At 43.9% G+C, this 12,836-nt stretch overlaps 1 protein-coding gene across 4 annotated transcripts in view; it reads left to right on the forward strand.

The window, feature by feature from the left end:
• The window catches only part of LOC123378274, a 208,266-nt gene that overhangs the window by 71,250 nt on the left and 124,180 nt on the right, over positions 1-12,836 (forward strand). For all 4 annotated transcript variants that reach the window (XM_045031861.1, XM_045031859.1, XM_045031858.1 and 1 more), the window contains exon 4: positions 11,492-11,635. In XM_045031861.1, coding sequence (XP_044887796.1) covers positions 11,492-11,635 — 144 coding nt within the window. The remainder of the gene's footprint in view (positions 1-11,491; positions 11,636-12,836) is intronic.

Genomic DNA, 12,836 nt, shown 5'->3' on the forward strand with positions numbered 1-12,836 from the left:
AGGAAAAACTGTAAGTTTCTCCTCTTCCTTATGCTGGTTTTACACCGGTGTTATTCAACTGACTTCAATGGAGTTACTCCTGATGTACATCAGCGTAAGAGAGAAGAATTGGGCTGTTACATTTTTATGTACTAAAGCCAGTCAATAGCTTTTATTTCCTTTGATGTTAGCACCTGATCCAAATCTCTTTGAAGTCAATAGAAAGACTCCCATTGACTTCCGTGGGCTTGGGGTCATTACTTTATTGTGTAAGCAGCTGGGGAGAAACTCAGAGGCCCTCAGCATGAAAATACTTTCTACCATCATTCTGTTTTGCCCAAAAGGAGAGCACAAAAGAAAAATTAAATGTAATGCAACATGAAGGGTGAGATTTAGAGCAAAAGCATAGACGTTCAGAGTCCCCGGCAGCTGTTCATTCTGACATCATTAGGATTACGATGTGCCATTTAGGCACAGCCTATCATATAGGGTGGCATAGAGCCACCCCATCCTGCAGGATCCCCAGGATGCAGAATTCTGCACGCCCACAACAGCAACCCTTTGTATGATGCACCAAAGAGCAAGCCAAGTCTGTCCCTCAGGGAGTACTGCCCCCACCCCACCCCAGGAGCACAGAGACAGAACAGACATCATGCACCTGGAACGGCAGTGTGATGCTCCCGGGTTGTGAACCTGGGCACCTCACCACTACCTGCCCTTGGCATGTGGTGGGCTTGTCTGTGTCTGCTCTAGCTCAGCTCCCTGAAACCACAGATCTTGCTCTCTCTGGCCAGCGATAGGCACACACCAACCCCCGGCTCCTTGAAATGCCCCCTGCTGTGTTCATCCCTTCCCCACTGGACACACACACATTGTCAGGTTTGCTATCCTCAAGGGGACAATGTACACACCAGCTTGTTTGAGTCAACTGAAGATCAACCTTCTACTTCTCCTGCATACGGAGGTAATCTGTATACACTGGGATTGCTTATTTCTCTAAGGCCTGGTCTACACTGGGAGGGGGTGTCAACCTAAGTTATGCAACTTCAGCTACGTGAATAACCTACTTAGATCTCCTTACCGTGGTGTCTTCACTGCGGTATGTCGACTGCTGACGCTCTCCCGTTGACTCCTCCTACGCTTCTCACTCCGGTGGAGTACCGGAATCGACGGGAGAGCACTCAGCAATTGATTTATCGCGTCTTCACTAGACACGATAAATTGACCCCCACTGGATCGATTGCTTTGGAGGTAAGTGTAGACATGCCCTAAGGCTCATCAGTTCTCACTAGACATAGCAAGAGATCTAAGCAGCTCAAGCCAATGCTAGTAAAATGGATTAGATCAATCTCTACGTGAAGGCTAAGGGTTACCCAGGTGGGGCAAATGATTGAGACTCCAGGGCTTGATCCTGTTCCAGTAGAAATTCAGTGGAAGTTTTGTCGCTGACTGCAATTGTAACAGGATCGGGCCCGGTGACATTACCCAGGGTACAATCTTGATCTGTCCCCTCAATTCCCCAGCCTGGGGTGCCTTTTACACTGCTTCACTGTGAGAGCAACCACTCCCGGGCTGCTCCCACACAGCCTCCAGCATGTAAATCCCTCCCAGCTATACTGTCTGAGTGCTATAGCCAGTCACTCATGAATTACACTGCAAAGCAACACCAGCAAACTCACAGCCCCAGACTTTTCCCCACAAATGTGTGTCTTGGACTGCCCAGCACCCTCTTGGACAATACAAACTCATATAAAGTCCATCATTTCATTACTAGAAAATGATATGCACTAATCTTATCATCCCAAATGGAACTTTCCAAACACGTCAGTCCAACCACACTGATTCAGATAAAACAACAAAACAAATTTACTAACTACAGAAAGATAGATTTTAAGTGACTACACATAATGAGACGTTTAAGTCAGAATTGGTTGCAAGGAAACAAAAGGTAAAATACAACTACAACCTCATTTAACAAGCTAAGTGAATAAAAAGCAAAGGTCTCTCTCACCACACGTTCCAGCAGCCATATTGGCTGAACCAATTTCAGTCAGGATCTCCACCCAGTCCAGTGCTGCTTCGTTTGCTCTTCAAGTGTTGATGATGCCGTGGGTAGAGAGCAAGGGAGAAATGAATTGGGGCATCTGCGCTCTCTCTTATAGCCCTTTCTCTTGCATGAAAATCATCTATAGGTGAGGTTAGGAGACAAAGTCTCTGTGCCCAGGAACCTTAAACTACTTCTTTGTCAAAATTTAGATTTTCCCCATATTATCTCTCCTGCCCACTTAATCAAAGGGTGGTCCATTTGATCTCATGGACACCTGGCTGAGGTGTTAGCAAGCCTTTTGCCTCTGGGGAACTTGTTTATGACTGGCCTCTAGAACATGTTGGACCATGTCTTGGTAACATTATTCAATGGAATCTTATCTCTCTACATACAATGTTGTTGCCACATGTATTTTACCAGGACAATAATGATCAGCAAATTATGAGTTTTCAAATGATACCTTACATGGAATGCTTTGTACAAAATTTAACATAGTATTGTAGAAGGGGTGAACATAGGGATACAGATTGTCATAGGCCTCAGGCTGGTAACTAGAAGGAATCATTGTTATAGCAGCTATATATATATATATATATTTTAAAAAGGAAGCTGCTCACCCATTTTTTAAGCCGGTTTATTAGCATGACTGAGTTTTAATTGTAATAGATGGGAGCCCCACTATTCATCTGACTAGCTTAAAATGTCAGCTCTCAGTATTTCTGTTTTTCTATATGTATTTTCATCATCTCTTTATCCGGCCACACTCCATATTCTCTATTCTTCTCTCTCACCTGATCTGTGAGCTGATAATACCAGACGTCACGAAAGAGAGGATTTTCTTTTCGAATTTCTATGGAGGATGAAGATTGCCTGATATGACACTAGCAATCAATGTTGAATCTGCTAGTAAGAACTGAGGACTCTCTTCTTATCAATCAGCCAGTCACTCAGCGTGTTTATACAAAACCTTTCATACAGTGTACCCTAGAGCACTGTCCAATAATAACAAAGCAGTGAAAAGGTACTGCTGCTTTCAATATGACCGTTTCACTGTTTCCTCCTCCTCTTTGTCTATTAGCTTATCTTCATTTTCTGTGGGTTCTCCCATGTTTAGTCTGTTCAATGGGGCCCTGATCCAGGCCCCTAGGAGATAGTGCAGTAAAACTGAATAATATTGACAAGAGGTTTGTGAAAAATACCAGAGCCGGGAGGCATGGTTTCAGTTTAAACTTTGGTTTTAGGTCAATCAGTTAACGTTAAACACGGGCTCAAGCCCATCCCTCTTCAGCAAAATTCTTCAGTACATCCAATGAAACTTAAACATGTGCTTAACATTAAGCCCGTGCTTAGATGCACTGTTGAAGCAGGATCTAAATGTCTTTCTCCCATTGTTCACAAATGATATATGGGCAGCCGTTCTCTCCCAGGGCTATTATCAGTATAATATAGATCAAAGTCTCTCATGCGCCAGAGTGAGGAAGATGGCAGGGAGTCAATTAGGGTTCCTAGATTATGAGGGCTGGCTACAGCCCCTACATCACTTAGAACTACTTCTGGGTAGCTCTAATTTGGGCTGTTGATTTGGGAGCCTCTGTCGGTGGAGATTTGACATTGCAGATTTGCGCTCCCTTATGCTCCTCATGTGCCCCCTTGCACCAGATGGGGCTTTGGCCTAGACCTGAGAGTGGCACTGTTCTGCCCAACAGAGAGTTCCCTTACACCAAGGGATTTCTCATCTGAGCATTGGTGGGCAGATTATAGCCTCTTTGTGGTGCAAATGGGCTGTTAACTCACTAGAAAATCTGGTTTTATGTGTTTTCATCTGGGTGTCAGAAATCAGCCAGATAATGAGGGGAATAATTGTGGAGAGCTTTGAAAGTGACTGCTAAAACCCAGCCGTTCATCCACAAAGGCACAGAAAGCCAGTGAATAAAGACACTGAAAAAGGTGTAAAATGAGAACAAATCTTTGGACTCATAAAAACCCCTGTCAACAGCATTATGTGTGAGTCAAAACTGATGTAGAACATGATCTGGGAGTTCAGCCAACAGAAAATTACAGTGATCAATTCCAGCCCTAACAAAAGCAGGAGGTCTCAGACTGGTAACCTGCAGAGAGGGGCTGGGGGAAGCAGCATTGGCCAAGCCACTGATGTATTCCTCCAGGGTTGTTAAATCAGCATTCACACCAAGGTTCTTGACACAGCAGATGTATAATAATTGGATATTATCCATGACAACCTCAAGAATCAATAAGTAATTTCAGGGGATATATCAATGAAATCTTGTCTGTGCCCAAGTTCAGTTTCAAGCAATATGGAAGGTACAGAATTGGGACATCTTCCAGGTTCTGTCTGAGAGGGATTTGCTGCAGGAATGAGAAGAGCTGAAGTTACTAAAATCTTAGTAGTCAAGTTAAACCTAATAAAAATACTTTGTGACAGTCTTTACATGCCATGGGTGCCCCCCCCCATGATCAACGAATTGGTGCATCTTAATCGTCTGGCAGGTGGCAGCCAATTCAGATGTGGGGTTTTCATAGCCTGTTCCTCCTCCTCTCAGCATGCAGTCTGGCTTCCCCAGTTATTCTCTTGCCTCATTAGAATCAGCGACAACTAGCGCTTCTTCCTGTCCTCAGCGGAGCTCCAGAATGAGATGGTACAGATGAGACTTCCTCCCAGGGGAAGCCGGGGAATAGGGACCTGAAAATGGCCCCACTCTCCCTCTTTCCTGTGATGTACAGAAGCGGGTTCCTTGGCCTGTCTTGCCTCCGCTTCCCATGACGGTGTCACATGACAACCCCACAGGGCAGAAGTGGCTCTGAACTATGGGACCATGTTCAGCCACAGTGAGAGAGCTTCCATGTGCTCACTCTACGGTGCAGTTATTTAAATTGAGCAATCATTTATAAACTCAAGGGGGAAGATTCGCAGCTGGTGTAAATTGACTTCAATGGAGTCACGACAATTGACATCAGCTGAGGATTTGCGCCTTGGTGATTAATTACATAAGGTAAATCTTATTGATTAACCATTCTGAATGGCCAGGAAGTACTTAACTCAATGGTCTGTTTGGATTGTAAGCGTTTTTGGGGTAAAGAGGCACCTTTTAATCTGTACAGTGTCTAAGTTAACAGGGCTCTGGGGCCTACAGGTACTACTGCAATACAAATTATAAATAAAGGTGTTTTCCTCTCAGCAGAGAACAAGTGGACACCAACTGAAAGTTAATAAATAAAGTAGCATCCAGATCCTTTGAAATATAATTTTATACAGAGATACTGAATGTTAAAAAACAAAAAAACCACAGTACTGTGAATTCCAGGTTGGTACTGAGTGTTATCAACTGCAGCTTGGCCAAGCTTACAGAACTCCCCCAGTCAATCTAGTTCAATTCCATCCTGTTTGACGATTCCTGTAGTTCCCAAAGACTTATATGCTGAAATCCTCTTGCAACACACATTAAGGGCCATATTGAGCTGGGTGTAAGCAAGCACAACTCCTGTTGAAGTCAATGGGGAATGTGCCACTTTGGCTCAAAGGCCTTGTCCAAAGCAAAAAGTTGCACTGTGTTAACTATACTGGTAGTGAGTTGGAGGTGCAATCCACTCTCCATCCCCTCTTCCAGTGTGGATGCAATTATACTGATATAAATGTGCTTATATTGATATAGTTTATCTCCATACAGGGAGACTTTCTTCTACCATGAGTGCAGGGCACTGGACTGGATGACCTCTCAAGGTCTCTTCCAGTCCTATGAGTCTATACCAGTATAAGGCACATTTTTACTAGTATAATTACATCTGCACTTGTATCAGTATTTTTATAAAGCCAAGTGGCCCCAGTCAAGGACCAGGCCTCCATTGTGCTGGGTGCTATACAAACACAGAACAAAAGAATGGTCCCTCCCCCAAAGAGCTTACAATCTAAGTGTAAGACAACAGCCAACCGCTAGATAAGGACAGAGGGATGGGGAAGCATGTGGAAACCATGGAGCAACGTAGGTCAGCGTGATAGACAGTGATCTCTGCACAACAGCAGCCTACCTGTTATCAAGAGTTTTGTTTCTTGTAGGCCTTATGGCAAAGAGGAGTTTTCAGGGTGGGTTCTGAAGGCATAATAGCTGTCTTGGTAAAAAAAATACCCCCCCTAACTAAAATAGCTGTACGGGTACAAAATCTGTGCATAGCCCAAGCGTAAGGCCTAGTTTTTTTCTGATGACCCTGAACTCTGTGTCGCTCAAAGAGTTTGGAAACGCACACTCCCAGCCTTGAGCAGCTTGACAACTCAAAAGTAGCTCTCATCCCTGAACGCAAAGAACCTGACATTCCAATTCAGGGTCGAGATTATGGAGGAGGGTGGTGAGAGGAAGTGCTGCCAAACTGGCTGAGATGAGCTCTCCACCTTGAGAGTTCCCTCCAAATATGGACCTGGCATAGGTGCTCATCCCCAGATCTGTATTCAAACATCTCACAAAGTTCAGAGACATGGGGTAAAAACCTGGCTCCATTGAAGTCAGTAGCAAAACTCCCATTGACCTCAGTGGGGCCAGGATTTCACCCATAGTCTCCCAGGTCCTGGCATGGGCCTATCCCCAGTGTTAACTCTTTGTTGGATCATTCCTTTAAACTTTGTACAAACTTAAGTCTTTTAAGGCTGAGAAGTTCCACTTCTGCTTCACTATACAAAAGAGTGGAATGTTATAACCTACCAGAGTAGGAAATTTGAAACGCAACTGTATACTTTTCAATAAAAGTAAGCATTTACATGTCAAAACGAACAGGCGAGCTGAATGCAGACTGTGGAGGTCAAAAAAATATTGAGTAGTCACGTGCAAGTGTAAACACTTAATTTGCTCTGCACTAAAAGTCTTTGGGCCAGACCCTCTGTGGGTATAAACTGGCAGAGCTCCAATATAGCTTCACTGATTTACACCAGATAAGGATCGGGTGCTTTTTTAAAGGATGCAACATCCTCTTCAGTAGCTCAATGGGACACAGAACACTGCAGTAATAAGTACCAGGAACTAGGTAATCCCCTCCGTGAATATAATATATTAAAACCTTTTAGTTTGTGGTCATAAACTCAAATATGTTTCCTTTTTCAGAAGACCTTGGAAGCTAGTGAAAGAAAAAATGTCAGCTGAGAACTAGGAATGCCAAAGGAATCCACAGATTTTTTTCCCCCCACAAAACACAAATGAAAAACTCATAATTGTAGAGTATTTTTATTAACACCTTGTCCTTATAGTGTTCAAAGAATTACTTTGCCAAAATATATTTGAAGTTCCAGATGGGATGCAAAAAAAAAAGCTTTAAAAGCAGAAGTCTTTCCCCTTTTCCCTTCAACAAAGTGAAGCATAGCAGTTGAAGACAGACCATTTTCCTTAGTAGGAGGATTAATTTTATATTCTTTCTACTTTCTGCCTCAGAACATGCTTTTGAGCTAAGAAAAGAGGTGTAATATCTCTTTGAAGAAAGTAGCGTTCATATTTTTAAACCTAGCCTCTCTCCGTGTGTATAAACATGTTTCCTTATTTTTCACCTGCTTGGTTGTTTTACCTTTACAGTATTGGCATCTCATTCTGATGCTCTGGTGGTCACAGTGGTACATTGCCCAGAGCAACCCGTCATATTGCCTTATCTTATGGTATGAGAAAGGGCCTTTTGCCCATTGCTTGGGATAATTTAATCAGTACTTCTAGCCATCCTGTGCCGAGTGCAGACAGACCTCCTCCCTCCCCCATTAACTCTTGTAAACTTGCTAACAATGCTAGGAATTTAGATACACTTATCTCATCCAGATTAACTTTGTTCCCAGGGGCTATATTTCACTATTGCAGCTTGTTCCATCATTTTCCAGTTTCCAAATTGGTAGAGAAAGGAGCTCCTGCAAAGGTTTTAATTGTAAGGTCCTAGGGGTTCTTGAACTGAGGCCCATAGAGCTACCAGACAGCTGGCATCTCCAGGCTGCCATCCAGCAACAGCCATAACTGGCTTGCGCTCCACTTCACATGACATGCTGTGGACACAGACCATGGGAAGTTCTGCCTCAAGGGTTTGATAGACAGTAGTGTCATGGCGCCTGATTGTCTCCATGCCCTATAGAAACCCAAGAGGCATTCCTGGAAATGTCCAGGTAACGGTGTGGATCTCCTGTAGCTACAAGACTATTCCTGCTCCTTAATTCCTGGCTTTGACCACGTCTTGTTCTGGACTTCACCTCCTGACATGGACTCTGATCCTGGGTATCGACCCTGGCCTGGAACCTGACTATGAACTCCTCTACTACTCCCAGCCTTGGGTTTGCCCCCACTTTGACCCTTGGCCCCGACAGCCCTTTTTGGGATCCTGACACTAATTTGCTTTAAGACTGGAAGAATACTGCTGATGGAACTCTTTCAGGGCTGAGATTCTCAGAGCCAGCTAGGGTTTGGATACCCAATTTCCATTGGTTTTAATGAGAACTGGGCATGCAAATCCCTTAGACAGATTTTGAAAGCTGGCAAAAAAATGTGTTTTTTCTAATGGACTGGATTGTGCCTTGTGGTTTTAAAAGAATCAGGTTCCCATCCCTTTGACTAGCTGGTGAGGATGTGCTTGCCAGCCTCTCCTCTTTGCTCTAATGTAGGCAGATCATGCTCACTCTAAGCTTCCCAGGAATGGAGTGGCTCTCTCCAAAGCTCCTAAGGACCTTCTTCTCCCCTCCAACCCCTCCCCATTTCAGGCCTTTGCTTAGGCCTGTCTCTCCTAGGCCCTTCTGATTTCAGGCTCCTCATTCGGTCTCCTCTACCCTCTGAGTGTGCTTGTAGCACATCTATTATCCCCGGCCTGAGGAGGTTTGTTTGTGGCAGCACCCACAATGTACAAGGCACTTTCCAGATGTCAACAAATCACTGCCCTGAGGAGCTCACTGACAAAGGAGAGGGAAGATGGTCCAGCAGTCAGGGCACTAGCTTGTGACTCAGGCGACGTAGGCTCTCGTCCCTTCTCTGCCACAAACTTCCTGTGAGACCTTGGGCTACTCACTTGGTTTATACAGCTCCCCATTTGTAAAACAGAGATAATAGCACCCACCTACCTTGTAGGGGGCATTGTGAGGACAAACATGTTAAAGATTGTGAGGCGCTCAGATGCTGTGGTAAAGGGGACCATATTAATTACCTTAGATTGTTAGGACAAAGAAGTCAGGGAAGGGAAACTAGGGGGATTTTTCTATAGAAATCAATATGGTTCATTATAGCCAGCATGGCAAGGGTGGACTTTTAAGACTCACTGAAAGGTCAGGGCTTTCAGAGGTCAGAGGGGTCAAACCATGTTAGCAGGTTGCCTGGAAGAAGGCACAGAGGAGACTGACAAATAGGGAATGCTGGGGAAACAGAGGGGGTCGGGTGCGATGTGATCTCAAGAAGCGAGGATAAGGAGGGGGGTGTAGATTTGCAATGGTGGTGACCGATTATTTAAATTTGATGCAGATAGTGAGCCAATGGAGGGCATTCAGAGAGGAGAGTGACGTCAAATTGATGGGCACTGCCAACGTTTGCCCATGTATGCAGTTGACCCCACCACCTTTTTCTCCCCTATTGTATCTTTCCAGGCTGGCGCTCTCTCACCCGGCTGCATTCTGACTGACCGACTGGCAATGGGAATGACTAAAATGCTGCTTAAACCCCACAGCCAGCTTGTTGAATGGAAAGGGACCCATACAAAATTTGAGATTATGCAGACATTTCAAACTGAAAATGCTGGTGCTGGTTTGAAGTTTTTAGCATCCAGAATGCCCATCTCTCTACTAGGCAGCTTCAGTCCAGAACAAAAAGAGGTTAAAATGAAAGCCACTGGTGATTATGGGACAAATTTCCTCCTTTTCTATAGAAATACATTTATTTAACAATAGGTCTCTTGTGACTGACCTCAAATGAAACTGGCATCTTATGGGACTACTGCAGTAGTAAAGTACAATTCAGTGTGACTAAAGGTCTGACGCGCGGTCAGCTTCTTAGAAACCAATGCACCCTTCTCATTCAACTGTCATGATATGCCAGACCAAAAATCAAGCTTTTTGGCCACTTCCAGTAAGCCAGAAATGACATGTGCGAGATTTGTCCAGTCTGTGCTTTAAAGATTGCCTTGGTGAGGGCGACACACTGAGGGTAGAGGCTGGCCCATGCATGGGTGAAAAGCTGCTCTGCCGCTGAGAGGTGAGGCCTGGTCTACACTTGGGGAGGGAAAGGAAGAGGGCGAGCTAAGACGGTCTAAGTTATGCAACTTCATCTATGAAAATAGCGTAGCTGAAGTCGACGTACTTAAAGCTACTTACTGCAGTGTCTTTACTGAGATAGGTCAACTGCTGATGCTCCCCCGTTGACTCGGTCTACGCTTCTCACTCCGGCGGAGTACCGGAGTCGACGGGAGAGCACTCGGCGGTCGATTTATCACATCTTCACTGGATGCGATAAATCAACCCCAGCTGGATCGATCGCTCTGGAGGTAAGTGTAGACATGTTGGGGAGATGTGGAGTTTATGGAAGTTAGCACCGAGAGTTATTCTTCCTCACTCACTCATTTGTTTCCCCTTGTTCCTGTTTTGTTATTGAGATGCAACAGTTCTGAGAATAAAGCAGGTCATGCCATATATTAGTATTCCATTGATAAAGGGCTGGTGTAATGAACATGTTACATACATGAGTGGTATGTGTCATAGATGGCTGTAAGCAGGTGGTGTTACAGATGGTTATAAGCCATGGTTTTAAGCAACCTGTTGGACTCTAACAATCCATAACAATTGTTTAAACACTTATTAAAATCTACTAATAATGTAAAAGCAGCAAAGAGTCCTGTAGCATGAGCTTTCGTGGGTGAATACCCACTTCATCGGATGCATGTCATGCATGCTCCCATACGTCTGTTAGTCTATAAGGTGCCACAGGACTCTTTGCTGCTTTTACAGATCCAGACTAACACGGCTACCCCTCTGATACTAATAATGTGTTACCCTTTCCTAAACCACTAATAAAAGGAGCATTAATATAAAGGATGCCCATGTAATATCTGCTGTCTTGGCACACGCAAATGAAACTGGCATATTATGGGACTACATAAAGGTGCACAGAAAAGAAAAGACTTCATTGTAGCTTAGCCACATATATCTCAGTTTCTCTCTTGAAATAGAGAGCAGCCTCCATGATAGCAGCTCAGGAAAATTTATGGAGAATATCCAGACACTCTCGGAAAATTTTCTGCTGAGTGGGGCCCTTCGTTCTCTTCTTAATGTATATAAGAAACCCACCATCGTACCAAGATCTGAAAGTGTCTTTAAGTATATCAAGAATGTGAAAAAACAAACTCATTTTTTTTGGTGCTATTCATTGGTTCTCCATCGTAGGTTATCATTAATGATAATAAGGTTGCTATATAATGACATTTTGTACCCTGTGTGTTTTGGTTTTTTAACTTGGGTTGAAACAGGAAAACCTGAGGTCTCTGTTGGCAGATCCTGACAAGCAGGTGGCCATCTACCTGAAGCGAAACCTGCAGCTGCGAGAGAGGTGGTTGTTTCCCAGGAAGAGCCAGAAGACTGTAGAACCTGCATCTTTCTACAGGGAGGAGCAGGTAGGTAACCAGTGGTTTCTTTCAAATCACCTTGAATGGTGGGCATTTATACCGTTGTCATATTCAGCAGTTCCAGATAAGCCCTATGTAACTTGGGAAAAGCAGAAGCCCAAATCCTTCACTTGTGCCAGACTCACCCTCAGGACCTCCTGTAAGTTTTTAAAGCATATTTGTTTCCAGGAGCTGAGGTGGCACTACCAGTATAATTTTAAATGACAGCTCTTCTGTAAGGGTCTGATTCTTAGTTGTGAGGAGCAGCATTTACACATGAAAACTCATGAAATTTCTTTGAAATCACTGAAGTGTTACTCAACACAAGTTAGTTTGCAGAACTGGGCCCAAAACTCACAGGACCCAATTCTTGGCTGGATGTGAATCAGCAATGGCTTCAAGGGGGCTATGCTGATTTACACTAGTTTAGGATATGGCGCTCTAGAATTGCCTGAAACGTTTGTCTACCACATAACTACTCATGGAATATGGGAATATAGGAACTGCCAGACAGGACAAGACCCAACGTCCATCTAATCCCTTAGCCTGAGTCTGACAGTGGCCAGGATCTGCTGCTCCAGAGGAAGGTATAATAACCCCACAGTAGACAGATGTGGGATAATCTTCCCCCCGCATAAGATTTTATCATAATCCCTGATATTTAGAGACTGGATTGAGCCCTGAAACAAGAGGTTTACCATCCCTCCCAATATTTTTGTTAGCAATGTAATTCTGGGTATTCTTGTTATTCATATATGGGGCTCTACATGACTCTTTTAAGACCAAACCACTTTATCAAAGCCCTTTTTTTAGAGGAGCAAAGAAGATTCTTTGACATAAAAAGAGCAAGAGAAAATGCCCCATCAAATGTATCTTTATGGAGTGCTGCTGCTATTTTACTTTGAAAATGTTTTATCCTCTAACATTTTCATCTAATGTATCGTGGAGCTCTAGGCCCACTTGCACTGAAAACCTACAGATTATCCCAAGGGTTTCCCTTCCAACTCAGCTTGAAGGGACTGTTAATGGCATATGAAGTTAGGAAGGGGGGTATAAAGGAGAAATGTTAGGCTCTGTTCATGATTGGAGATGGCTGCACCACTTCAAGCAGATTGCAGCCAACTTTAAATGCACTCCCGAGCTCCTAAATGAAAGTTAAATGTTTGTAGGATTTGTATCTGATGAATGCATCTTCAATTTGCAGTACCTA

Source organism: Mauremys mutica, chromosome 10 (genome assembly GCF_020497125.1).
Source record: "Mauremys mutica isolate MM-2020 ecotype Southern chromosome 10, ASM2049712v1, whole genome shotgun sequence".
NCBI classification, from domain to species: domain Eukaryota; kingdom Metazoa; phylum Chordata; order Testudines; family Geoemydidae; genus Mauremys; species Mauremys mutica.